The sequence below is a fragment of the Ambystoma mexicanum genome, chromosome 1p (assembly GCF_040938575.1).
Source record: "Ambystoma mexicanum isolate Mex_15411 chromosome 1p, UKY_AmexF1_1, whole genome shotgun sequence".
Classification (NCBI taxonomy): domain Eukaryota; kingdom Metazoa; phylum Chordata; class Amphibia; order Caudata; family Ambystomatidae; genus Ambystoma; species Ambystoma mexicanum.
The window spans coordinates 963,750,942-963,776,958 of NC_090921.1; the positions used below are offsets into that span (position 1 = coordinate 963,750,942).

At 45.2% G+C, this 26,017-nt stretch overlaps 1 protein-coding gene across 5 annotated transcripts in view; it reads left to right on the forward strand.

The window, feature by feature from the left end:
• The window catches only part of SLC7A6 (solute carrier family 7 member 6), an 874,508-nt gene extending 859,612 nt beyond the window's left edge, over positions 1 to 14,896 (forward strand). For all 5 annotated transcript variants that reach the window (XM_069653635.1, XM_069653642.1, XM_069653626.1 and 2 more), the window contains one exon: positions 8,919 to 14,896. In XM_069653635.1, coding sequence (XP_069509736.1) covers positions 8,919 to 8,986 — 68 coding nt within the window. In that variant the 3' untranslated portion in view covers positions 8,987 to 14,896. The remainder of the gene's footprint in view (positions 1 to 8,918) is intronic.
• The last annotated feature ends 11,121 nt before the right edge of the window (positions 14,897 to 26,017 follow it).

Genomic DNA, 26,017 nt, shown 5'->3' on the forward strand with positions numbered 1-26,017 from the left:
TTCAGGCGGGTCTGCATTTCTGTTTCAGGTGTGACAAGTTAATTAGCTCTGAGGATTCCGGTACTTGTATTTTTCGCACTGGATTTTGCTGGCAGGTGACTGGAAACAACTCCCTCCATAGCACAAATCTTCCCCTTGATGGGGGGGGGGGGGGGGGGGGGGGGGAAGCCATGGTTGTAGCTCTCCAATGTAAGGCAAGATGGCAACTCTTGACACCATCGCTCCATTAAAACTAAAACAGTAAACCTAAAAGCCATATCAAAAATTGGTTTACGCCCCACTTGAAAAACCTAAGAGTAAATGAAAGAAAGTGCGAAACCGCCTGGAAACTACATCCTACCACGGAAAATACATCAAACCTAATCAATATATCATCCTAATACAAAAAGGACATCCTTTTGGCAAAACAAGAAACGTACCACAGAATTGTGCAACCTAATTCCAGCATGAAGGAGCTCTTTACTATTTTAAAAGAACTAGAAACATCTATCTTAAACCAAGACAATTGTGTCAAAGGCAAAACATGGTGTTCTGATATTCAGCATGCTGTAGTCAAAAAGGTCTCTAACCTTCTGAAGAAAATAGCCCAATAGAAAGCGTCACTAACATCGACAACGCCTTCTAACAAAATAACTCTGCCTAAGACTAAACACATCACCCAATTTAACTTCTCTAAAGTCTCTATTATAGAGGTTGAAAAAGTTATATTTGGTCTTAAACCATCAAACTGCAAGGGCGACCAATGCCCAGCACAAATAATCAAGGACGCCGCCAGATATCTAGCACCTTTCATTACTAAACTTATCAAAGCCTCCTTCGCATCCGGCACCATTCCCTGCAACCTCAAACAATCCTGGGTACTCCCACTCCTTAAGAAGCAAATGTTAGACCCCTCTTTACCTACCAACTATAGTCCCATTACCACGGTGCCATTCCGGCAAAAAATCTTAGATAAGATAGCATATATCCAAGTCCAGAACTTCCTAGAACTTAACCAACTCCTAGGCTCTAGCCAATCTGGTTTCCGGCCACTACATGGCACAGAAAACGCTCTTGTCGAACTTAAAGCTCAAATAGATAAATAAAGAGACAATGGAAAATTAGCATTACTCCTCCTCCTTGACCTATCTGCTGCATTTGACGTGGTGGACCACAAAGTCTTATGCAGCCAACTGGACTCAGCAGCCCACTTCTACAAGGAGGCCATAGTATAGATGCAATCCTTCCTTAGTGACCAAACTATGAGGGTCTTCTTGCCATCTGCAGCAGCGGACCCTATTCCCGTTACTTGCGGGGTGCCTCAAGGATCATGCGCTTCTCCAACTCTGTACAATACATTCACCAAGACCCTTTTTGATGATCCGGATCATCTGGGTATCACCTACACTAACTATGCAGATGATACCCAGATCCTCCTACCACTTACTGGGGATTATGATAAGGATTTGGCCTTGGTGAATAGTCTACAGCATCGTTCAGGCATGGATGGCTACCCACGGCCTCTGCCTGAATGATGACCAAACAGAGCTCCTCATCCTGAGTTCTGCATCTCATCTTATCAGACTTGGCCCTGATTATTCATCCTTTATCATTGATGGGAACTCTATTAAGGTGGCCAAAGAAGTAAAAAAAAAAACAGGTTTTTACTTAGACTCCACCTTAACATTCACTAAACAAGTAAACACTCTAGCCTCATCTACAGCATATACTTGCAAATTAATCCGAGCAGGTAAACAATTCCTCTCATCTAATAGCTGCATGATCTTAGCCAGAGCCCTCATCTTATCCAAACTTGATTACTGCAATTCCATATACATCGGTGCCAACAAATATATCATTAATAAAATACAGATACTCCAAAATAACGCCCTTAGAGCTGCTCTCAGCATCTCAAGGAAAGAACACATTTCTGTAACAAGAAGGAAACATAAGTGGCTATCCACATATGAGAAAATCATACTAAAACAGCATCCCTTATCTATAAATGCCTAAACAATAAGGCACCATGCTATTTGATAGAAAGAATCTCTAGAAAAACTTCAACCAGACCCATGAGACTAGTCCACTCCAACTGCCTTTGGATGCCCCGCTACAAATTAGCCACCATCGGAGGCACTAGCTTCCCAGTTAAAGCAGCCCAACTGTGGAATTCACTACCTACCCCATTAAGAATGGACCAAACCTTTACTAAATACTGTCAAAATTTAATCAAATGACTCCTAGAGAACGATGATAATTGAACCTTGAGACTAGGACCATACTGTAAATAACCTTGTATGTATCCTTTTGTATATATACTGTGTGTATATTCTTCACTTCTATTTTATAGTAAATACTTGTATACTTGTGACTTATTACCTCCTGCGGCCTGATACCCTAGGGTCTGGCGCACATAATAAATAATAAACAAACTCCTGAATATGCTTGTTTGTGATATGGGTCCATAGAAATGCTCACTGTGTTGGGCTAAACTTCATAAATTAGGCAATGTGAATCAGGATTTGCCTGTTTGCTCCGTGCGGTAACAGCATCCCCCTTGCGAGTGCAATGTGCTCTTTTGGGCTGGTTAACATTGGGGGCGGGGGGCAGTCTCGCACTGCCATAGTTCGTGGTACAGTGAGGATGGGGGGGTTGTGGGGGCAGCATTGTTGAGTTGGTTAAAATCACACTTGGAGGAACTTGGTAAGCATGGTCTATATATGTTCAGGCATCCGTACTGGGGAGATATGACACACTCGTGGTTTAAGCAATTGGGATGACTCAGTCACGTTTCTAAGTTGGAATGTTAGGGGTTGGGTAATCTGATCAAGGCTCGTAAAATAGTTGCGCATGCAATAGGAAAGGCGCACAGGTCCTCTTTCTGCAGGAGACACACGCATTAGACTGACAACTCCTTGGCATGGAACCGAGCTTGGGAAGTCAGCGATATTACACCACTTATTCCACTAGCGCTAGGGTGGCACTTATCATGATACTGCACACTGCGCTTCACGCTACTAGATACTAAGGTAGCTTCCGAGAGCAGAAATATCCTGGTCCATGGGATCCTACATAGGAAGGAAGTTCTCTTATTAAACCTTTATGGCCCCAACATTGATGACCCGTCTTTTATGACAAACTGTTTGAGCTCATTGCCTCATATCCCCTGGCAGAAATTATGCTAGGTGGCGACTTAAACACTGTATGGGACATCACACTGGATCAATCCAGCACTACTAAGCGTACACTATCTCGGGCAATATTGCATAGTACGCAAACGCAAGGTTTACTATGTTTGGAGGACACTTCTAGGCGAAAACAGGGAGTACTCGTTTTACTCCTCTGTACATAATATGTACTCCCGCATAGACATGTGGCTGGTATCCGTTTCCTTGCTTAACATGGTTACACAATGTTCAATCCTGCCTGCACACTTTCAGACCACTCCCCGATACTATTGACATTGGACTTCACGGCGGCAGGGGTGACCCGCCCGTCGTGGCGGTTTAAGCCGGCTGCACTAATGCACATGGCTTTCTTTGTACATTTGCGTGAACCGGTAAAATGTCCCCATGAAAAACATCAGGTTGGCGACTTTAAACAAAAAAATGCATTAATGCTAGACCTTCGAGGATATCAAAGACGTTCCCCAAATATTCTAGGACTGGAGGTAATATATAATTATACCCCTCGGGAAAGAATTTTGGTAGCCAGGAAAAAGTCGCCAGAACCTGACAACTTTTTCACAGCAACATTACATGGAACCCTTTTACGGTGTTTGTCCGGGGAGTTGCCATGTCGGCAGAGTTTGGAATCCTTAAAAGTATTAGGAGAGAATTGGCTAGAAAGGAGGCAGAACTTGGGACCCTGCAACAAAAAGGTGGGCTATGCCCCCAATACAGATCTACACCTCGAGATTAAACTGACGTAGGAGGCGTACAGAGAGATGAGATTTATGGACCAACCACAGATGGCTAAGAGGTATGGAGAGGTGGACAGACCGGGCCAAACCCTTGCACGCCTAGTAAAATCGGGGACTGGGAATGCGCATATTCCATATGTCCGAGCTACCGATGGTTTGATAGCTTACACCAACACTGGCATTAATAAGGTTTTCTACTTCTTCTGTGCCCTATACCAACCTAAAGGTAGTGCCTCTATGGGTGTTACAGAGCAATATTTAAATGGGATACCCACCACTCTACGCTCCCTTGTGACGCGAGATGCACTCGAGGAACCTCCTAACTCTAGAAGAAATTCAGGCAGGTATAGTGGACCGCCCCCGACTCGGACAGGATGGGAGCTGAGTTTTATATGGAATACTCCTGGACTGCTGTATCCATGACTACTACAACTTTGGGAAGAGGCTCTGGGGGCTTGGTGCTACCAGATACGGTACGGGAAGCTTTCAGGCACCAGAGGAATGTGGGTCCTATAGACCCCTGTCCCTTATCAACATGGACATCAAAATATTCGCCAAGATACTTGCAATGAGATTATCCCCATTTATAACCCATATGGTGCATGCCGATCAGGCGGGATGTATACCTGGCCAATTGACGGCACTGAACCTCTGACTGTACAATGTCATGGCCCTGACTCCATCTGATGCACAGGCAGTGGCGGTGTCATTAGACCTGCAAAATGCCTTTGACACTGTGTTGTGGCCGTTCCACTTCCAGGTGCTAACTAATCATGGATTTGGTCCTAGATTCATATCCTGGGTGAAACTGATCTGTGTACGTTTCTGCAGCTACGTGGGGTAACCAGACAGGGGTACCTATTATCCCTGATAGTAATTGAACCCCTGGCAGACAAGATATGGGCTGAAGATAATCGGGCCGGCATGAGGATAGGGGAGAAACCTAAAGTCTTATCACTGTATGCTGATGATATATTGTATAAAAAGGATCCTCTGGCTAGAGTACTTGACACAGTGGTGGGCTTTGGAGCGCACTCAGGTCTGCATCTGAACATCATTTATGAAATCTTCCCCTTGACGACCGGGACGAAGGAACCTACTCACACGATGGTGTTAAAATGGTCTGCACACTCGGTTCGCTACCTGGGGATAGTGGTAACACGTAATCCTGGCCTCACTCGAGAACTGAACTTTGGGTCCTAAAGGCTAAAGTACAAAAGTGGGGGAAGGTACTGATGTCCATGGCAGGGAGGCAGTCCCTAATTAAAATGACAATACTGGCCAAACTACTTTACGTGTTTCACAATATTCTGCGTTGGCCAGGCTGCGCGTTGTACCATGACATTAAGGCAGAATGAATGTTCTTCTTTCATATGGGCAGCGCGTTTGAAATGGTTCCATCTGACCAGACCTATGAGGAAGGGGGTTTAATGCAGCCGACTTCGAATTATACTACATAGTGGCGCAGGTACATGCATCCTACTGGGCTGCGTCCAATCTCACCCTATCACACTCGCGCTTGGAGAAGGTATGCGCACATCCCACCTCCTTAACTTCTTTGTCGTGGTACATATCGGGGGACAACCTGGAAAGCATGGAAGAAATTGATAACTAGAGGGGCTCAGTCACCACTAAGACAGGTTTCTCCCCCTGTGGGGGGATCCCTATGCTTCCTCAAACTGGGGATGGAGGTATAATTAAAACCTGGAGTGCGGTGGGAATCTACGCGGCCAGCGGTTTGTATATGGAGGGTCATTTTGTGGAATGGGAGGTGTTGAGAACAGCCGTGGGAGGGGGGGGCCTTGCAAGCATTGTACTATTTGCGAATGCGTGCCGCAGTTCAAGCGCCTTGGCCTGCATTCCCGGATGAGCCTCCAACGCATCCCTGCTTGTCATACATATTACAAAGGTCTACTATTAAGAACAGTATCTCTGTATTATACAAACTTGCACTGTCTATGAATACTGGCACTGTGAGAACTATACGCTTGAGGTGGGGCGAGGACCTTCAGGTGGGATTTACTGACTCTCAATGGAGGGCGCATTGCTCATTGTCAAAAGGGGTGTTGTTGAACTCGAAGTTCAGGCTCATACACTTCATGGTTTTGAACAGACTATACTATTCCCCTGGGAAGGCTAAACCTTCGGACCGATCGGGTTAATGTATGCCCCAGATGTTGGGATGACAATGCTCACCTGCTACACATACTCTGGTCCTGCCCAAAACTGTATGTATACTGGAACGCAGTCAAAGCTACCTTGTCTGAGGTATGGGGGTGAGGGCAGCTGGTCTTGTCGGCATGTGACTGCATACTCGGCTACACTGGCCGAATGGGTCTAACCCAGCGCAGATTCCTGAACCTGTGTGTACTGCTGGCCAAGAGAAAAGAGGCATATCCTTATGAGATGGACATGTAAACAACCTACCACAAAAGAGATATGGCTGAAGAACGTGGTCTGGGCAAATGATACCGAGGAACTGTATATTACCTTAATGCCAAATGTCATCAAACCGAAGGACTAACGGACTAGCCGTGATTGACCCATCACCCTTATGTGAATTGTCAGTACCCCTAACTACTATGATTCATGTTTATACGTGTGTATCTAACAAGATTGTATTGTGGTTTTGTCATGCTTCTCAGCTCAATATGTGGTAATGTTGACAATATATTTCGTGTAATAAAGTTTTTTTTTTTAAAGTGTCCTCTACCCCAACCTTGTCTTAACACAAATTCATAGTTTATTTATGGAGCTGGAATAGTGCCCGGTCAGGAAGGTAAAATAAACTCTGACTGCAGTCTTTTAACAAGAAATATAAATACCTGAGGAAAGGATCTGGTTAGGCAGTGGTACTATGCTGTTAAAGTTGGGAGTGACTCCGTGGGTTATGAAGGGGGAATTGTGAAGTTGTGGTGGGTCAAGAAGGGAGTATGGTAAAGATAAATGTGGTGACTGGTGGGAGGATGTTTGGAGCCAACTTTGCAGGATTTGAGGGACTGTCGAACAATGGCATTTCTAACTGCTATTTGTGGGGAGGGTAGCAGGATAATTAGTGTGCTGTGCATGTGAAAAACCTGAAAGAATCTGCTTGTGTGTTGTGCTCGTGCTGTTTAGAAATGATCTGTTGGAGACAGTGTGTGGTAACAGAAGCTTATAATGGAGGGTTCTGGGAAATTAGAATAATGCATAAAGGCGTTTGGTGTTGATTTTAACACCTGAATGAGTGGAGGAATTGGCATAAGAAACCGGTTGAGACTGGGGGTTTGGGAAGCTAATTTGAATAGGTGGCAGTATCAACATCAGTATCAAAGGTAACATTGATGCTGATCTCAAGCATAAAGAGAAGACGATGGGCAGATATCAGCTGATGGGGTCTGTGGGCAGTGGCTAGCGAGCATCAGAAGGCGGATTTCATGGGGGATAAAGGACATTTTGAAAGCAGAGCTGTCAGTGTAATGGACACAGGAGCCAATTAACACACATGGAGAGGAGACAAGTCTGATGTATTTAACATTTAAATTATGCTATTAATGGGGGTACGTTAGTGATTTTGTGGTCCCACTGGGGTGGAGGCGCAGACTGACCTTGGTGTGGTGCAGGAATACATTTCTGCACTGGAGATGGGACGGGGTCACCATCTCACAAATACGATTTGAAAAGTTGGAACAGTCACCAGTATAGCCTAAACCAGGAAATAGCAGAATGATGCTGGTGGGTTTGCTGTTTTAAAGACCGCATTGCGAGAGAACTCAGAGCAGTCCTTGGTGGAGTGGAGTGGAGGGCGACCTGCTGTTCAATCTTGGCCAACCTAAACTTGAAGAAGGAAGACCTATTGGCAAACCCAATGTTAGTGAAGCGTAAACTGCTTAACAACGACTGGATTGAAACACTGGAAGCCAGAGCCAAGTGTAAAATATATGGTAAGAGTTTCTCAGACTAGGGCACGGGGCATGGTCCTGACCTACGTGTCCAAATTCCAGAGTAGTTACTTGCGTGAACAGTTTATGCGCTTCCATTTTAACCTTTATCCTATGAAGAAAGTGACAAAGGTCAGGAAGACTGTGGCCACTCGAGACTTCACTTGCCGATTATGCCATAATGACAAGGAAACACTGTACCACCTAGTTTTATTATGCCCAGCTTTAAGACACGCTAGATCTCGGTTCATGGGAACAATTTTCAATGAAGTTAGGACGTTGTGTGTAGAGAAATTGTGAGTTGCATTGACTCAGGGAAGCAATATCTCTTTGACTCTTGTTTTGTTAGCATTTTTAAAAGAAATATTCGTAATAATGCAATACAGTTAGTGGTAATTTTCAGTGAACCCGAGAAAGATCGGTTAGCTAAGCCATTCGGAACAGGAAGAATGAGAATGCTGGGCTATGGTTAACTTTACCGGTTGAAGTTACTGATGTATTCATTTCAGTGTTCCCCTGTGTCGTCGTTATGTTTCTGTTTTATGGCAAAAAGGTTTCATTTTTGTAAACCATGAGCTCAATAAATAAAAAATAAAAAAATAGCAGAATCGATTGCTTGAAACTTCCAAATAGTTACTATTGCAAAACACATTAACGATTGAAATGTTACAGCTTTGCCTTAAAGTAAACGTAAATTAAGGACAAGTGTATGATACATTTTAAAAAAAGTTCAATCATACTTGCGTGTTGCAAGAAGGTGTTTCTGCTCAAACATTTAATTTAGTTTCCTCAATTCTGTTTTGAGGCCCAACATTTGGAAGCTGCATTATGTTTTACAGGGTGGAATCAATATTTCATTGGTTTAACATCATAACATTTTGTCATTGTAAAAAGTTGAGCAAGGGGCAAAAAAAATCACGACTTTTGGATGTGGTTAGTGTGTTTTAGCTGCTGGCAACAAAACGCATGTTAAAGTGGTGTATTGTAAAAGACCAGTGCTGGAGATCCATTTTCGTACTGCATTACTATAATTGGAATGTTTCCTTTTTACTTCTGCTTGTGGTTCAACTTTTTTTCTCCATTTGATCCTGCTGTAGGTTTTCTCACTCGTGGAACCCAAATGCTTTTCTACTGTGTTATAACTGAAATGGACCACACTGACTAGGAACTGTATTCAGACTTTACGAATTAATAACCTCTTTGAAAACACCTACAGAAAATAAACATTCACAACCCAAGGGATCAGAAGACTGGTGTTCAAAGCTACAGTGCTGACCCAGGACATTTGTTCCCATCACGTCACACATGGACTCAACTTATGAAGAGAATGGGTCCTTTGTGATGCTTCTTTCTACGTTTCTACATTCTAAGCCAACAAACTGCGAGAACCATTGTACTAGAAGTGTGGCACTGGATTTGAGTCACAGCTAAATTTATTGCAATCCAAACTCTACTTCCCAACGATAAAGCCATCAGTCAAAGCTTTCACCTCAAGTATGCAGTTATCATTTTGGGATAGTTTTCTATATGTGGAAATGTGTTGCCATTGTCTTTCTGAAAATGTCAAGATGGAAGTGTCCCAAAAGCAGGTGACCTTTAAAGTAGTGTTCCCTTTTGCAGTTGTCTGCTGTTTGACTTGAACATATCTAGTGTGCAAGTATTGCAAATGGTGTAATATTGATTATTCTTACTGAAAGATCTGCTTTACTATCAGCCAGGCCTTAGCACACTGTTGAGGGAAGAGCAGAATTAATCTCTGGCCTTGCCCATGTACATATCCTGCAGCCTTTATCCCTCAACTTCTAAAGTTCGGCAGACTGAAATGTTTGCCAGAGCATTTCATTTATTTACCCTGTGGCATACTTAATTTTTCTCTTTTCTCAGGTTGTCCTGCCCACTAGGTATTTTTTCACTCACCCTTAATTCTATCAGCATTTGCTTTGCTCTCTGCCTGTTGTATGCCACAAACATGGCTTTAATGGCTGCAGGGTCTTTCTGTTGTCATTTTAGTGGCAGATCCGGACAAAACCTGCGCACGCGCATCCTGTGATCTGTGGTATTCAAACAGCTCTTGCTATTTCTGATTGCTTTTCACTGACCACTGCATAAGCAGTTTCTCTATTGTGATTCCCTGGACATCCATCAAAGACACAATACCTGCTATGTTACAGAGGTCCATGAAAGCTTGCAGGCGTAAACAGTATGACATTTACCACTTTCGGAGCAGCTGAACAACTCATTTTGGAGGAAATCCCAAGCATGGATTTCCAAGTTAAATTTTTCCACAGTAAAAATGCAAGACCACCACCCAAACCAAAGCTCACCATTTCTGTTTTGCCGAGTCCAAACATTGGTTAGTGGTCTTAGATACCGAGGAGTAATGTGGGAACCAAAAAAAGGTGCTTACGCTCTTAAATCTTCTTTACTGGATCTTTCTAGGACCCACATCAGGCTTAGCATAGTTACTCTCTGGTTCTCTCAGGACGTTTTATTAGGGTTCCCTTAAAATCCATCTTAGTTTCCTGATGATTCAGGCCAGTAAGTCTTTCAATGTTGTGGAACATGTTACTCTTAAGATTGGTTAGTAAGTGTCCCGATGACATGAAAAGCATTCTCGGAAGCCAGCGTTATTACCATGATGAATTCACGGTTAAGGATTCTCACTCTTCTAAAAAGAATAGATCATCGAGAACTGCTACGTTTACAGGCATCATGCGCCTTGGCGATGATCAGCAAAGACAACCCAACGTCGGTTTACATTGGGTGCTGGTGCAACACTGCCTCATTACTTAAGTCATTCACATATTGGATAACTTTTTAACACAACACCTGATCACGTGTATTTGATGCCATAAATTGATATATTGGGCTTTGTTGAATGGAGCTCCTAGCTTTACGCTTTAACTTAAGTATAACAACTTTCACAATTGGGACCTGTGACGCTGAATCTCCTACTAAATGTTTGCCTTCTACTCCAGTCCTGCTCATTGCAGAACACATCTTAAAATTAAAGCCTTGTGCCAGGTCCTTTTTTTGGTGGAAGAACAGATTGTGCAAGTACCTCTACCGCAGTTACCTCACCCCTTTTATTTTGTTTAAAATATTATTTGAAGATATTTTAGGCAAGCGACACATCCTCTAATGGTTCCCCTGATGAGGTTTAGTGGCCACTTTTATGCCACTTCGGTATGGCCTGAGAGAATAAGGGCACCCCTCCTTCTGTTAGGTCTGCTGAACTGCTTATGTGTGTGCCTGTCCTTTAGGCCACATTTTGCAGCCCACTGCTTGAACAAATTAGGGAGAGTTTTTGATAACCTGGGTTTTGCTTCTGGATTTTCCCATTCTGTGACCCATCAAAATAATCCACAAATGGCTCTACCAAAGCATTCAGTGGGCCTTCTTGTAATATGTTATCTTGAATGGGTGTCTATTACTCCACTCGCTGCACATTATCTCCACCAACTATTTGATTATACCGAGGGATGAGTATTTTTATCCCATTAAATCGCTAACCATTGTTCCACAAAAGTAACATAATTTTTACTTTCCTAGCCACCTAGTGCCCTAGCAATTGTGCACTAGTTATGGAGGTGTCCAAGCAAATAATATCAATAAGTCTTGAAAAAGAACTCTTAAGCCCCTGCGATGTCCAACGGCACCAATTTTAGATACTTTTGTGGGTGATTATCTGTCACAACTCCTACAGAGGAATTACTTGTGATTGCTGTTGCTCTCAGGAAGGGGAAGGACACCACAGGGCAGAAGGTTAGATTTCTAGATATTCTTGTTAAAGGGTACCCAAGACGGTGGCATGGTACCCCCACTAGCGAAAACCTACTTTCCAGATATCTACATGTAAGCAGAAATGTATAGTTCATAGAACTAATGCAAAAACGCCCAAGAAGGTATTCCTATTCACTGTTATGAAGTGATCTATGAAGCAACTGTCATGCAGTGTGCGGTCTTCGATTGTTAATGGCTTATCTGCAGTAAAAATGCAGTAATGAAATCCTCTGCTTTAAATCTGGATTTTCTAGTTTAGGTCTGGAACTAGGAATAACCACAAACGAGGCATCTAATGCAGCAGTTGTTTTACACTGGTTAAGAGTCATCTGAAGTCTCCTCCTTACCATTCATTTTAATGCATTACACCTGCTACAATTCTTCTCTGGCTTTTCAAAACAGATTCTCATGGCAGATCTTGCTTCTAAGAATAAAAGTATGAGGATTTGAACAAGAACCATCTACTTCCGTTAACCAGATTTCAGTAAGTGGGCCTTATTTTAACGAATGTGGTGGCTTTCAGAACTTCCAAAGTTCGAGGACCTGCTACTCCCTGTAGCAATTAAGATGTCTCACTTTTACCACCACCCATAGCCTATTATAAGCCTAGGTTTGAAGTTGCATCAGCCAAGCATTCAAACCAAGTCTTGCTGCCTCTATTCTAAAACTGTGCTCCTGCTTAGAGGTACGCAGACTCTTTGGGATCAAACCATTATGTTGTTTCAAAAGGGGTGAAAAATGCCTTGGTGTTTACTTTCACTAGTTTACCAATAAGCAAAACCATAATTAATCCTTGATCATCTCAGGCACTACTGGTACCTACCCTCTTTAAAAACTCTCATGGTCAACAAAAAAATCCGTACCATATCCCTAGCCCTCCTTTTTTTATTTTTTATTCTTGGTTTTCTTTTCTTTTTAAACTGCATGTGTTACTAGAAAAATAAAGTGTACCTATTGAGATCCTGCTAAACATAGCTGCCCAGCAAACATGTTCTACATATTGTGGGTACCTCTGTCCAAGCCGACAGACTTCGCACTGGGGTGGACACCCTACTGAAATCAATGGGCGGGGCTGTGCGAAGGAGAACAACAGAAGAGTGCTCTCACTGTTTCATTATTGTACAAAATTATCGAGAGGAATACACTGTTTGGATATTTTCTCACTTGGATGCAGTACATGTATGCCCCAACTAAACTTAGGCACCAAACATTGCTACTTATAAACATGTCCCTACTTTGAAGCACTCGAGGGTAGCCACATGGAACACTCCATATAGCTACTGGAAGCTTTACACTCCAGATGCCAAATTGGGAGCCAATTACAATTTCGTATTCTAGGTAGCACCGCTATTGAACTGATTCCTAGGCCTATGTGACCAACTCCCCTACTTTCTCTTTGGAAGTTTGCTTCTCGTATTGAAGGAAGCAGGATGTAAAAGTAAGAAGCCCATTTCTAGTTACTCCAGAATGTATGTAGGTACCCCATCCCCCAAAAAAGGACTTCCTTATTTGTAAATGCCTAGTGAATCATGAAGCAGAGTGGAATGGGAACTAGGGACATCATACTGTGCAGTCTACTGGCTTTGCATGTCAAATGGTTTAAGCAATTTCTGTCCCTGCCAAAGGTAATTTCTATAGGGTAAAACATTTGCTCTAACAGAAATGCTATATGTGTGTATCCTCGCTAGCTTTACAAGACTAGTTTGCTTTAAGAATTTGATTTTGTTCATCGATCTAGTATGAATACAAATGGCAAGTTTCCCATACTTAGTTTAGTGAGTATATTGGCAATGCAGGGATCACTAAATCTACTTTTCTGTTAACATTGAAACAGTCTGTATGTACCCTAAAAACAGTTCTACAGTTATCCTTTGGTAGAATAACTTTTCATCCAACCTTTGGCATCCAGTTGCGCCTTAGAATACGATTTTTATAACCAGTGGTGCACACCAAATATGGCTTTATATTTTCAGTTAGTAAAGCCCTGGGCCATTGAGATTTGATTTTGTGAAATCCCACAAGCCTAATAATGTGTATTTATATAGGAATGGAATTCAAGCTATTGCGATCAACTTTCTGTGCATTCTGAATATGGGTCATAGATCGAAAGCCAACCAGTGAACTGTTACAAGGCTGTTTCTACCAAATGTTTAACCATTGTGTTGTGTAGTCTACCTCTTGTAAAATAAGGTGTGCTGTCTGATCTTTTCAGGGAGAAGTTTATTCGGAGCATTTTAAGATGGTGGTAATCTTACGGTTTTTGTTTTTTCCTAGTAAATGTTATGGTACCTTTTAAGTTTTCTTTTGTTATTTCTTGTCCGATAAAATTATGGTAAGTTAATGAATTTTACGGGTCTGTATTCAGTCTTTTCATCATTTATATGAAAATGAAGTGTGCTGGTAAGTTATAAGTCATTACATGAGATTTACGTGTTTTTTAATAGAAATTGTGATGTTTTCCATTAGCACTAATCTGTGCTCAAGCTAACAAACTTAAGCATGATAGCCCTGGAAATTAGAATGCATTTGCATTTAAAAACATTTGTGCATGTATGTCAGTTTCAATAATAATTGGGAAAAGGAACCATTGAGTTCTGTATGGCTTTGCAGTTGCCATCAGGTGTATTTGCTATGTTTGCTATGAAACATTTGTCATTGATGAAGGGATATAGAGTGTTCAAATTAAAATGTTCATTTTCATTTTTCCATATTGGTGATCTGTCAATGGAGAGTGTCGCTGTACTTTGTAGGGTATTTTGCATCTGAAGATCTATGCAATAAAGAAATTTAGAGATTTTTCTGAACTAACCATATGTTTTCCCTTCTGAGATGGAGAACAACATTATTTCTTTGATCTGTGGCACGTTTCTCATGTGCGATTACTGTGTTCATGTATTGTATTGTTAGAAACAACTGCAAGTATATAATATGGATTTGTTTAAAATATCTAGGTTCAAGGTTAGCCAATTGGAAATCGCATTTTTGTGACTAAGGTAAAATAATTTCAAATGTTCTTTCATTTAACTGTTTTCACTTTGTAATGCAAAGTTTAAAGGTTTGCAAAATGTCTGTTTTGAAAGTATTTTGAAGTACAGTTCTGACAATGAATGCTCACTCTACCAGACGTTGTATGCTGTATTTATCCAGATTTGAAGATTTTATTTGAATCATATATCCAAAAAACATTAGGGTGCTTCCCTTCATCACTTTAAACAACTCCAATGTCTTCATGTTTTTCAAAGTTTATTTGTATTTAAAATATATTGTTGGAATAAATAAGTACATTTCTAAATTGTGTGTATTTTTGTTCAAATGGGTACTTGTGATTTCAAAGATATACGCCTTGATTAGAGAGATGTTCTACTGATTATGATGCATAACGTTATTATTGTCATAACACAGTCGGTGTCCCCTTTAGCTACGGTATATTCACGCAAGGGCATTGGCTGAAGTTATGGGCCGTAAATATGTGGCTTCTTTCTGCTGAGAGATTACCTTGACAGTGAGAATGTTCAGGCATTTCTACCGTTTAATACAGTAGTCGTTTTTTCTGCAGACCATGGGTGAACGTGTTAAATGCCACAGCCTTTTTATAGCCCTGTACCTATTTTATTCCTTTCTCACAAAATGCACACATCAGGTCAAGATGGCTACCTTACTCTCTGCAATCACCAATGTATGTCAGTTTGGGGTCTGAAATGTGTTATCCTGTTATTTATGTACATTTTATAGCCCTTCTTGTGCCAATCCTTGACAAATGTACACTGACAACCAAATCCATACACTATATCCGTTGAGCCTGTGACGGGAGAGTTTATAGACTGGCCTGCCTACTGTGGGGACGTCCCCTACTTCGTTCTGTGATCAACCACGGTAGTGGCTCTGTGCCGGGTGCCACTTGAGATAGTGGATGTTGAGCCCAGGCGGTGGGAGGGTGGGTGCGGGGTTCCTCTAGGCACTCTACTTTGGTCCCAGTCACATTGAATGGGACAATCTCAGTGCTGCAAACCAGGCCAGTCTTTACGATCTAATGTACTGTCACACCACTGGCCTACTAGGTTAGGCTAGTCCTGAAAACTTGGCCCCTGCCCAAACCCTTGTGAGTCCGTGCATATTGGTGAGCCATCCTCCCCTAGAAAGGGGAGGGGATGCCACAGCAGAGCAGGCTTGGCGTAGGGGCTCCATTCTAAGCAGACCCAAAACTTCAACATAGTAAAAGAAAGCTTTCAGTAAAAGAAAGATTTCCCTTTAAGGGAGCCCGCACTCTACTATGGTAATGATCGTTTTGAAGGGGTAATGAAGTTGTCACTTCACCAGATAGATGCATGAAAGTATTCTCAGTGAGTTTGCGCGACCTACAGTGAACTCTCCGGTTCCATGGATACAGTGATGATGGGTTGCGACTTCCTGGCAGTATTCCCCAGCAATGGACTTGTAAAGGATACAGTGTTACGATTCCCTTGCATTCTCAGTGACATTTTCATTTTATTCCGAGTCGGTGAAACACATGTTGGAAACATCAAAGATCAGCACAGACGGCACCACGGGGGAGGGGGGCAGGGGAAAAAGATTCCGAGGGATGCAGACAGGCAGACTTGCCTCAGGCCCTTAACCCCAAAGCAGTCTCAGTTGCACTCTGGGAGAACAGCAAATCATAGCCTTGAGAAGACACTGGTGCAAACACTCATTAGAGAACCCACTAAGGATCAGGAAGGCAATGCACTATAAAAGCACCCAGCTCAATTTAGACCGCATAGGTTGTATGAGCAAGAAGCGTGTGTTTAGTTAAGGCTGAAGACTGGAGATCAGAGGAAGGCACTGATGCTGGCAAGACAAAGGAGAGTAGATGTGGCAGCAGTGGAGAGCAGGAAAATGTGGCAGCCAGCGAGGTGGTGATAACAGATGGTGAGTGGAAAGCAGAGGTGGTAGCAGCAGAGTGGAAGAAATGAGGTGGTCATAACATCAGTAGATGGATGATGGCAGGAGGAGAGAATAACATCAGGAGAGTGGAAGTGATGATGATGATGTGTTGGCAGCCAGAGTGCAGGAGGAGGTGATCTAGACCCAAGGAGGAGGAGGAGGAGGAGGAAGCAACATCAGAGTTGAAGTGACCACAAAATAGGTAACCTTAGCGGGAGGCAGTGATGGGTGTAACACCTCGCTAGATCCTTCATAATATGGCTAAATAGCCAAGATAGGTTTCTACAATTTACAGCCAATTTACAGTAGAGAAAATACATTTCGAGGGGATTGGGTCCTCCGACGTATTCCATATCTATGACATGTAATCACCACAGCTGTGCTGCTTCGGAAACTTTTTTCGGCGTCTGCGTCCTGCGTCGATGAGGTCGATGCACCGTCGTCGAGGACCACCTCCGAAGTCCGACGTCATCCGATGTGATAAGTAGGACGCACGACGCCCGTAGCCTCAGTTCCGTTTTTTCCGCGAACGTGTTGCTTCGTGATTCTCGGTTCACGCCACGACTCTTTAGAGTTCTGTTCTTCTCGGTTCTTCGAACCTGTTCGTTTTGTGAAAATCCTTCGTGTGAAGATGTCTTCTACTTCGTCTTCGACCCCGTGTCCGGGTTTCAAGAAGTGCGGGGAGTGTGGGTCCAAGATGTCGGTGACGGACTCCCACGACGCCTGCCTCTGGTGCCTCGGGGAGGCCCACGACACGGATGACTGTATCGACTGCCAGTCGCTCACGTCCAAAGCCTTACGCGAACGTAAGAAGAAGTTGTCGGTAGGTCGGGTGTCCGAGCCCAGGAAGTCGAAGTCTGCGGGGCTTTCGACGGATGATTCGAGGGGTGACTCTCCGCGTCATCGTCGGAAGTCTCGTGGGTCTCCTTCTATGTCTCTTCGAGGCATTCTCGGAAGCGCCGACACCGGTCGTTTTCCAGGTCCTCTTCGGAGGACTCTGCCCGGCACGTCGCTTACCCCACCAGCCGTGCGACGCCAGAGGAATGGGCTTCCTTCGGGAAGAAAATGCTGGCGATTCTTGAGTCGCAGGGTACTATGCCGTCCGCGACCCTGAGTGGGGTCGGTCGTGAGAGGTAGAGAGACACCGCTCGCAAGAGTGGTCGGCACGAGTCATGGGAGAGGTCCCGTTCGGACAAGGGGACTCGTTCTCGCCGTACCCGTTCCAGGTCCCGGTCCTCGACGCGTTCGAGACCGTGTGCACCTGTGAGGTCTTCGAGGAAGACGTTGACGTCTGAGGCGTCGAGGGCGTCGACAGGCTTTCTCGAGGCTTCGGCTCCGAGGAAGTCGTCGAAGCCGTCGACGCTCAGGTCGTCGAGGGACACGCTCGGGGCTTCGGCCTCAAGGGCTGTTTCGACGCCGCCGATGCTGGAGGCGCTGCATCTGACGTCGACGCCGATTTCCTCGACGCCGATCCTCTCGGCACCGATGCCGGTTCTCTCGACACCGGCGCCGATTCGCTCGACGCCATCGACGCCTTTCGTGTCGGAGGTACCCCGTGGCACGGGAGAACCCCCTAGGAAGGCTCTGGTTAAGAGCAAGCACTCTCGGGTGCCTTCTTTTCGCCACCTGGACTATATTTCAGAGGCGGATGAGGATTCTGATGGCCTGGTTCCTAGTCAGGTTCCAAATGAAATTGTCTCAGGCCATAGTCAGTTTGACGATTTGAGACAGTCACTGCATGATGCCAGTGGACTGGACACCTCTCCGGAGGTGGAGTTTTGTAGGCCTGAGCCTGGCTCTCATGCCGATTCCTCGTACCGGCGCCTTATGGCTAGGGTTTCTGAGTATTTGGGATGGTCTGCTCCCCCAGGGGAGTTTGTGCAGGATGATCTGACGGACATCCTTGATGTTGGTCCCCCAACTGATCCGGTACTGCCGTTCCATATGACTTTACAGAGAAGGGTGGCGGCGGCTTGGACTGCTCCGGAGAGTCTCCCTGCGGTGGGCAGATCCTTGTCGCGAAAATACCGTCCAGCCAGTAGCGACCCGTGCTACTTGACCAGGCACCCTACTCCGGAGAGTTTGGTGGTGCAGGCGGCCACGGCCCCGGCAAAGCAGGCGTCGTACCCTACCATCCCTCCTGATAGGGACGACAAACGTTTTGATGGCTGGGCGAAGAAAGTGTTTTCTTCTGGTGGTATGGCGCTTCAGGCGGCCAACTCCATTTGTGCCTTGTCTCGTTTCACACACACTCTGTGGAACTGTGTTGCGTTAGCGGCTGAACATATTCCCGAAGGGGACGAACGGGATGGTTTCCTTGCTATGGTCCAGGATGGTAAGGATGCCATGTGTGAGTCCGTTCAGTCGGGTTTGGACTTAGCTGAATGCGTCAGTAGGTCCATGGCGGCGAGCACCGTGATACGCAGGTTTGCGTGGTTGCGGAAGTCGGGGTTTGCTCCTGATGTGCAGTCTCGGCTCCTCAACATGCCCTTTGACGGTGAACACCTTTTTGGCAGCAAGGCTGACGAGAGCCTTGAGAGGTTGCAGACCTCGAAAGCTGCAGCGAAGTCGTTGGGCGCTGCAGTTCGCCAACCTCCGCCTTTTCGTCCTAGGGGACAGCAGTGGAGGGGTGGTTCCTTTCGCTATTACTCGTCCTTCAGTAAAGCGAGAGGAGCTGGCAGTCAAAGAGGCCAACGCAGGGGTACCAGAGGTGGACGACAGGGTACCCGTGGTGCCAAGGCCGCTCGGGCAGTTGCCTCTTTGCCCTCCGGTAACGCCGCGGCCGCTCCCACTCAGTCATGAGGCCATGTCCCATGGTTCGCCGGTTGGGGGAAGGCTGGCGCAGCATCTTGTAGAGTGGCAAGCCATTACTTCAGATGTGTGGGTTCTGGAGATCATAACCCACGGCTACTGTCTTCCCTTTCGGCACAGGCCTCGCGACAATCCACCGGGGAACCTCTCTTTGCAGAGTCCGGATCCGCTCCTTGCGCAGGAAATTCAAGCCCTGCTGGAGAAAGGCGCCATAGAACTGGTGCCTGTAGCGGAGAGGAACATGGGATGGTATTCCCCTTATTTTTTGATTTCGAAGAAAGACGGGGGATTGAGACCCATCATGGACTTGCGCGGTTTGAACAAACTCCTCAGGAAGGACAAGTTCAAGATGGTTACTCTCTCTCAAGTCCTCCAGGCCCTTCAGCTTCAGGACTGGTTGGTGTCACTCGACCTCAAGGATGCTTACTTCCATGTGCCGATCCATCCCAAGCACAAGAAGTACCTGAGGTTCGCGGTTGGCGACTCGCACTTTCAGTTTCGGGTCCTGCCGTTCGGATTGACCTCCGCCCCGAGGGTTTTCACCAAGCTCATGGTGGTGGTGGCAGCGCATCTCAGGCAAGGGGGGATTCACGTCTACCCCTACCTGGACGATTGGTTGATCAGGGGGAGCTCTCCCGAGCAAGTCCTGGATCATCTGTCCGTCACCTGCCACTCCCTTCACAGGCTGGGCTTCTCCCTCAATTTAAAGAAGTCCCATTTGACGCCAACACAGCGGCTCCAGTACATCGGAGCAGTGCTCGACACTTCCCTGGGGCAGTTTTCTCCTCCCCAGGTGAGGGCTCTTCACATTCAGCAGATGGTGCACAAGTTTCAGCATGCCCAGACGCTCCCAGCGTTCGAGTTCTTGAGGCTGCTCGGCCTCATGGCATCCTGCATTCTTCTGGTGCCAGAGGCTCGCCTGCGGATGAGATCTTTGCAGTGGGCGCTCAAGACGCAATGGTCGCAGTCCTCCGGCAGGATGTCGGACCCGGTTCAGGTGCCGCCCGGGACCTTCTGTGGTGGGCTGTCGAAGGCAACTTGATGAAGGGGGCTCCTTTTTGGCTTCCCTGGCCGGAGGTGACGATCGTGACGGATGCATCCCTCACGGGTTGGGGAGCTCATGCCAACGGGCTGACAGTCAACGGTCGTTGGTCTCCGTCGGAGTCCAGGCTCCATATCAATCTGTTGGAGCTGAGGGCCGTCAGGCTAGCCCTGAAGGCTTTTCTGCCGACTGTGCGAGGAAAGAGTGTCCTGATCCTGACGGACAACACAGTGGCCATGCACTACCTCAACAAAAAGGGGGGGGCAGGGTCACTTCCTCTGTGCAGGGAGGCGATGCAGCTCGAGTTCTGGGCCATACAGCAGGAAGTTTCGATCTCGGCAGTTCATCTGGCCGGAGACGAAAACGTGACGGCGGACGCTCTGAGCAGGCAGAGCACAATCTCTCACGAGTGGGAGTTGGCTCTGGAGATTCTCCTGGAGATCTTCGCCCTTTGGGGGACCCCTCAAGTGGATCTCTTCGCCTCCAGTGTCAACCGGAAGTGCGAAAGGTTTTGCTCGCGGGAATTTCCTCCGAAAGGAGCCTTGGGAGACGCGTTCGTGGTGGAGTGGTCGTTCCCGCTGCTGTACGCGTTTCCTCCAGTCCCTGTCATCCCGCAAGTGCTGCGGAGGTTACGGAAGTTCGGTTCCCGGATGATCCTCATTGCTCCGGCGTGGGCTCGGAGGACGTGGTACCCGGACCTTCTCGACTTGTCCATCTGCCCTCTGCGTCGTCTTCCCTACCGAGACGATCTGCTCTCACGGGAGGGAGGTCAGGTTCTCCATCCAGAGGTCAGATCCCTCAACCTTCACGCTTGGCTTCTGAAAGGTTGAGGTATATGGATTGGGACCTCCCTGAAGACGTGATGGAGGTGTTGCTTTCGGCCCGAAGGCCAGCAACAAAGTCTCTGTACCGTTGCCGTTGGCGTAAGTTCTGCGACTGGTGCCGAGTTCAGAATGTGGATCCTTTTGCATGTGACATCCCCATGGTTCTGTCCTTTTTACTTTCTTTGGCCCACAGGGGCTTGCAAGTGGGTACCGTTAAAGGTTACCTGGCGGCGCTGTCCATCTTTAAGCGCTCGTCTGAAGAGTGTTCTTACTTTAAAATCCCTTTAATTTCACAGTTTCTGAAAGGGCTCACTAATGTGTTCCCTCCGTCACCTTTCCTGGTGCCCGGTTGGGATTTAAACCTTGTTCTTAAGTTTCTTATGGGTGCTCCGTTTGAGCCTTTACATTCTTGCCCTTTGAGGCTGTTAACTCTGAAAACTGTGTTTTTAGTTGCGGTTACTTCCGCTCGCAGAGTGAGTGAGTTACAGGCACTTTCAGTTAAGCCACCCTTCACTGTATTTCACAAGGACAGGGTTGTCCTTAGAGTTCGTCCTTCTTTTCTTCCGAAGGTAGTGACGGAATTTCATTTGGTCCAGAAGGTTGTTCTTCCGGCATTCTATCCTCCTCCGCATCCTGGTAAGGAAGAGGAGAGGCTCCATAGGCTTGATCCTAGGAGAGCTTTAAGCTTTTATGTTTCACGCATGTCCCGGGTCAGAGTGGACGATCAACTCTTTATTGGTTACGCTGGAAAGCGTTTAGGGCAAGCTGTGACGAAACAGACTTTGTCTCGCTGGATTATTTTGGCCATCTCGGAGTGCTACCGCTTGGCGGGTAAGGTCCCACCGGCTGGCTTGCGGGCCCATTCTACCAGGGGTATGGCTGCATCTACTGCCCTGCAGAGGGGTGTTGCTATTCGCAACAACTGTGATGCAGCCACCTGGGCTTCAGTACATACATTTGTACGTCACTATTCCCTTGATTCCATCCGAGCACAGGATCTGGCCTTTGGCAATGCGGTCCTTTGCTCTGCTATTTGATTGGCTATTCTACATTTTGATTCTAAATTCTTTCCCTCCTCCTTGCTCTGGTACTGCTTTGGGAGTCTGTCATAGGTATGGAATACGTCGGAGGACCCAATCCCCTCGAAGAACAAGTTACTTTCTTACCTGGTAACGTTCTTTCGATGGGATGGTCCGACGACGTATTCCATATCGCTCCCGCCCTGCCTTCCCCGCTGCAGAATTTCTTTTGCGATTGCAGCTTACGTTCCGCAAGGCTTTGTGTCTGACTGGCAGTTGACTAATGTCACACGTTCTGGGGGAAAAAACTACAACTGAGGCTACGGGCGTCGTGCGTCCTACTTATCACATCGGATGACGTCGGACGTCGGAGGAGGTCCTCGACGACGGCGCATCGACGTCATCGACGCAGGACGCAGACGCCGAAAAAAGTTTCCGAAGCAGCACAGCTGTGGTGATTACATGTCATAGATATGGAATACGTCGTCGGACCATCCCATCGAAAGAACGTTACCAGGTAAGAAAGTAACTTGTTCTTTCTTGATGTTACTATTCGTATAGATGGGAACCGGAGTGTGCTAGACGTGAAACACTTCCACAAACCAACAGTCAAGAATTCACTTCTTTGCTACACCATCTTCCACACAAAACCTACTAGAGACAACATCCCTTTGGGTAATTTTTAAGATTGAAGAAAAACAGCTCCCACGGTTTCCTTGAAGCAAAGTCATTGGGCGATGGATTAGTATTGATAGGCTATCTGAGGAAGCTAGTAAATAGAGGGCTGAACACAATGGTAGGCATGCCTTGCTAGAACACAGGAGAACGGATACAAAATGTATCAAACGGCATTAAAAAATCCTAGTGAAAGGTGGGAAAGTTCTGATTGGGAAGTCAATATTTGCATATGAAAAGTAAAAATCTGATCAGAACATGAGGAATGATATCCGCATTAAAAAGAGAAATAAATAAATTTTAATTGTCCGATATATGGAACTCTAAGGAATTAAAGGGCCATGCCCAGTGATGTCAGTGTAAAGGCTGTGCACAAACCAAGAGAAGTACAGAAGTTGATGTAGGTCCTTCAAGACCATAGTAGCAGTAGTCTGTGTATTCGGATTTACAATTAAAATCCATCAGACATAACATGCAATACTAAACAGCATGCAATCCTCAATACCACAGTTCCAAAAGCTAAAAGTATACATGCCAACCTATTATTGTTGCATAAAATAAAAAGCTTAAACACAAAAAATAGAAAGTGAGGGGAGACTGAAAACACAAAACATACCAATCCCATTTTGTTTGCCTCGGTGTAAAAACAGCTTCTTTTCTGACATGCTTATTTTAGAAAACAGGCAGGAGCCAAAGGCCTTTCGAGCCGTGGGGAGAGTAAGCAAAAACAAAAGGGCAGGTCTCCATTGTCAAGGACAAGTGGTCTTGGACAGCACATTCACAAGGTATTTTTTTCCATAGGTAACTGTACAGTGGGCAGAATAGTACAAAGTGTGAATGTTTCATGTGCCCCACACAAACATTTATCATCCCCACTATTAGAGCCCCTCCTCCACTTGTGAGTGATGACATTGATGCCCAACACATTAAAACAAGCCCTAGTCAGCAATTGCTGATAGTGTTTGAGACGCAATTACGGTTTTCAGCTGGGCCCTCCGCTAGGCTCAATCAAAAGTATATTCTAACTGTTAGTTTGTCCCTGTTTGCCATCTCACGCAAGCTGCTCTGTACAGACCAAAAGTATGAGTTGAGCATCGATATTGGCAAACTCCCAAGGCTTTCGGCATTATTAAAATAGCTAATTAACCGCAAACTGATCAATATTGTTTTCATGAAATGTAACCAGCCCACTCTGTGGGAATTCCCCAAACTCAAGATATTCCTTAATATTAGCCCTGTTAAGGTTCCCTCTTCCTCCACACAAAGTGCCACATCAGAATCACCCTTAATCTTAATACATCTGTCAGAAAAAGGGTGCCAGTCTCAGTATGTGTCAAATACATGGCTGTATTTGAGGGTACACCTAACAAACGGGCTAAGAAAAGATTTTCACCGCTCTGCAGTATTTTAGCTCTTCAATAACCCCAAAGCTCTCAGCCCTAGGCCCTGACCCACGAGCGTTCCCCTTGAAAATCTTGAGCATATGTCCAACTGAGAACTGTCCCATATTTCTGGCGAACCTAAAAATATCTCTGATAACCTGGTTCAATTTTACCCTTTGTTTATTTATGTTAAGGTTTCCAAGCAAGATGATGGCTAAAGGTAATCCTCACAATCGCAGCAGACCTGAAGTCTTTAGGCATTTAGTATAATGCCTAATCTTTTCTGCATTAAGGGCCAATTTGAAAAGCACATGGCCTTATATTTACTTGCATTACCAGTCAAGCCTCTTGCCTGCATGTAACTGCTGTAAGTATCCACCAATATCTGCAGGGATTTGGGGTTCTAGCAAGCCAAGACCACATCATCAGCGTAACTCCGGGCAGGCAGTCTTCTGCCTGCACATAAAGGCACATCGGTGTCTGTGGCAGCCAATGTCGATGCAAGAGTTGACCATGGAAGCAAATTTGAGTTCACTAATTGTAATTAAATTATAGTGAAACAACCACACTGTGCCAGAATTGCCCTTAATCTGGTATTCAAATGTTAAGGGTTGTATTCAAAGCAATCGAAACAACTTCCGAACCAGCCAACACGTGTTTCGAGCACTGCTGTTTAACAAGGCTGGAGTTAACAAATATTAATAGCATGTTCAATTCACATTAGTTGCAAACAATCCCCAACCAAGAGGTGATAACAGGGGAGGGCACCATAATGCAAATTAAAAAAGGTGGCCCAAATCATCAAATCCATTATAAATAATCAAAGGATACAGTGTGATGTGTATATGTCAGGAATCCACCATTGGATACGACAATAACCAGAGCAAAACGAAGCAATAAGTGATCAGTGGTTGTGCAGGTAAAGAGACCTATGTATTCATAGCGAGCAAGCAAGTACTAATCTGTTGACTAGACCATATCTAGGGTAAATTACCTTAAATTGCTGTTACGGAGCAAAGCATCCTAAGGGATACAAAAATATCAAACAAAGCTCTAATTAATACATATATAGATGATTGACATGTGCGGTGACTGTTTAGTTCAAATGGTCACTCACCTTTAAAATTGCGCACAAAAGAGCAGGTAATTACCTGGAGACATAGCATGAAAGAACAAGGTTTTAAATATTGTGAGTATTGGGTATAGTCCAATTCAGATCTAGAATATCACCTGGTTAAATGTACCTATGATAATGGAATATTCATTTACCGCCACAAATTCAGGAGAAAAATACTTGTACCTATAATCCGTTGCTGTTGCAATACCTTCACTAATACTGAAGTCATTACATCATGTGAGATCCAAAGCGATTCCGAAAAGCCTTAACATTCCGTCGTGATGTGACATGCATAATAAAGAGAGAGATCTGAATGGATCATGAGCATATACACCTTTTCATTGTCAACCTTCACAAAAACGTCTGTGCGGGGCGTACTGTTACATGCACAAGTATACCGCGTTTGCACAGCTCAGCACTGCTGCATGGTCTTACCTCAGCAGACCTTTTGGCCGCAGCATCTGTGTATAGCAGAGACGGCAGTGCTGGTTGCCACAGTAATTTGAAGCCTAGCTTCTACCAACTAGAATGGTGCACAGTCCCTTGTTAATGGCTTTTTTGTCGGCCATCTTGGTGGGTCCCTATTGTTATTGGAGACCTAACTGGACTACAACAACTGTTTT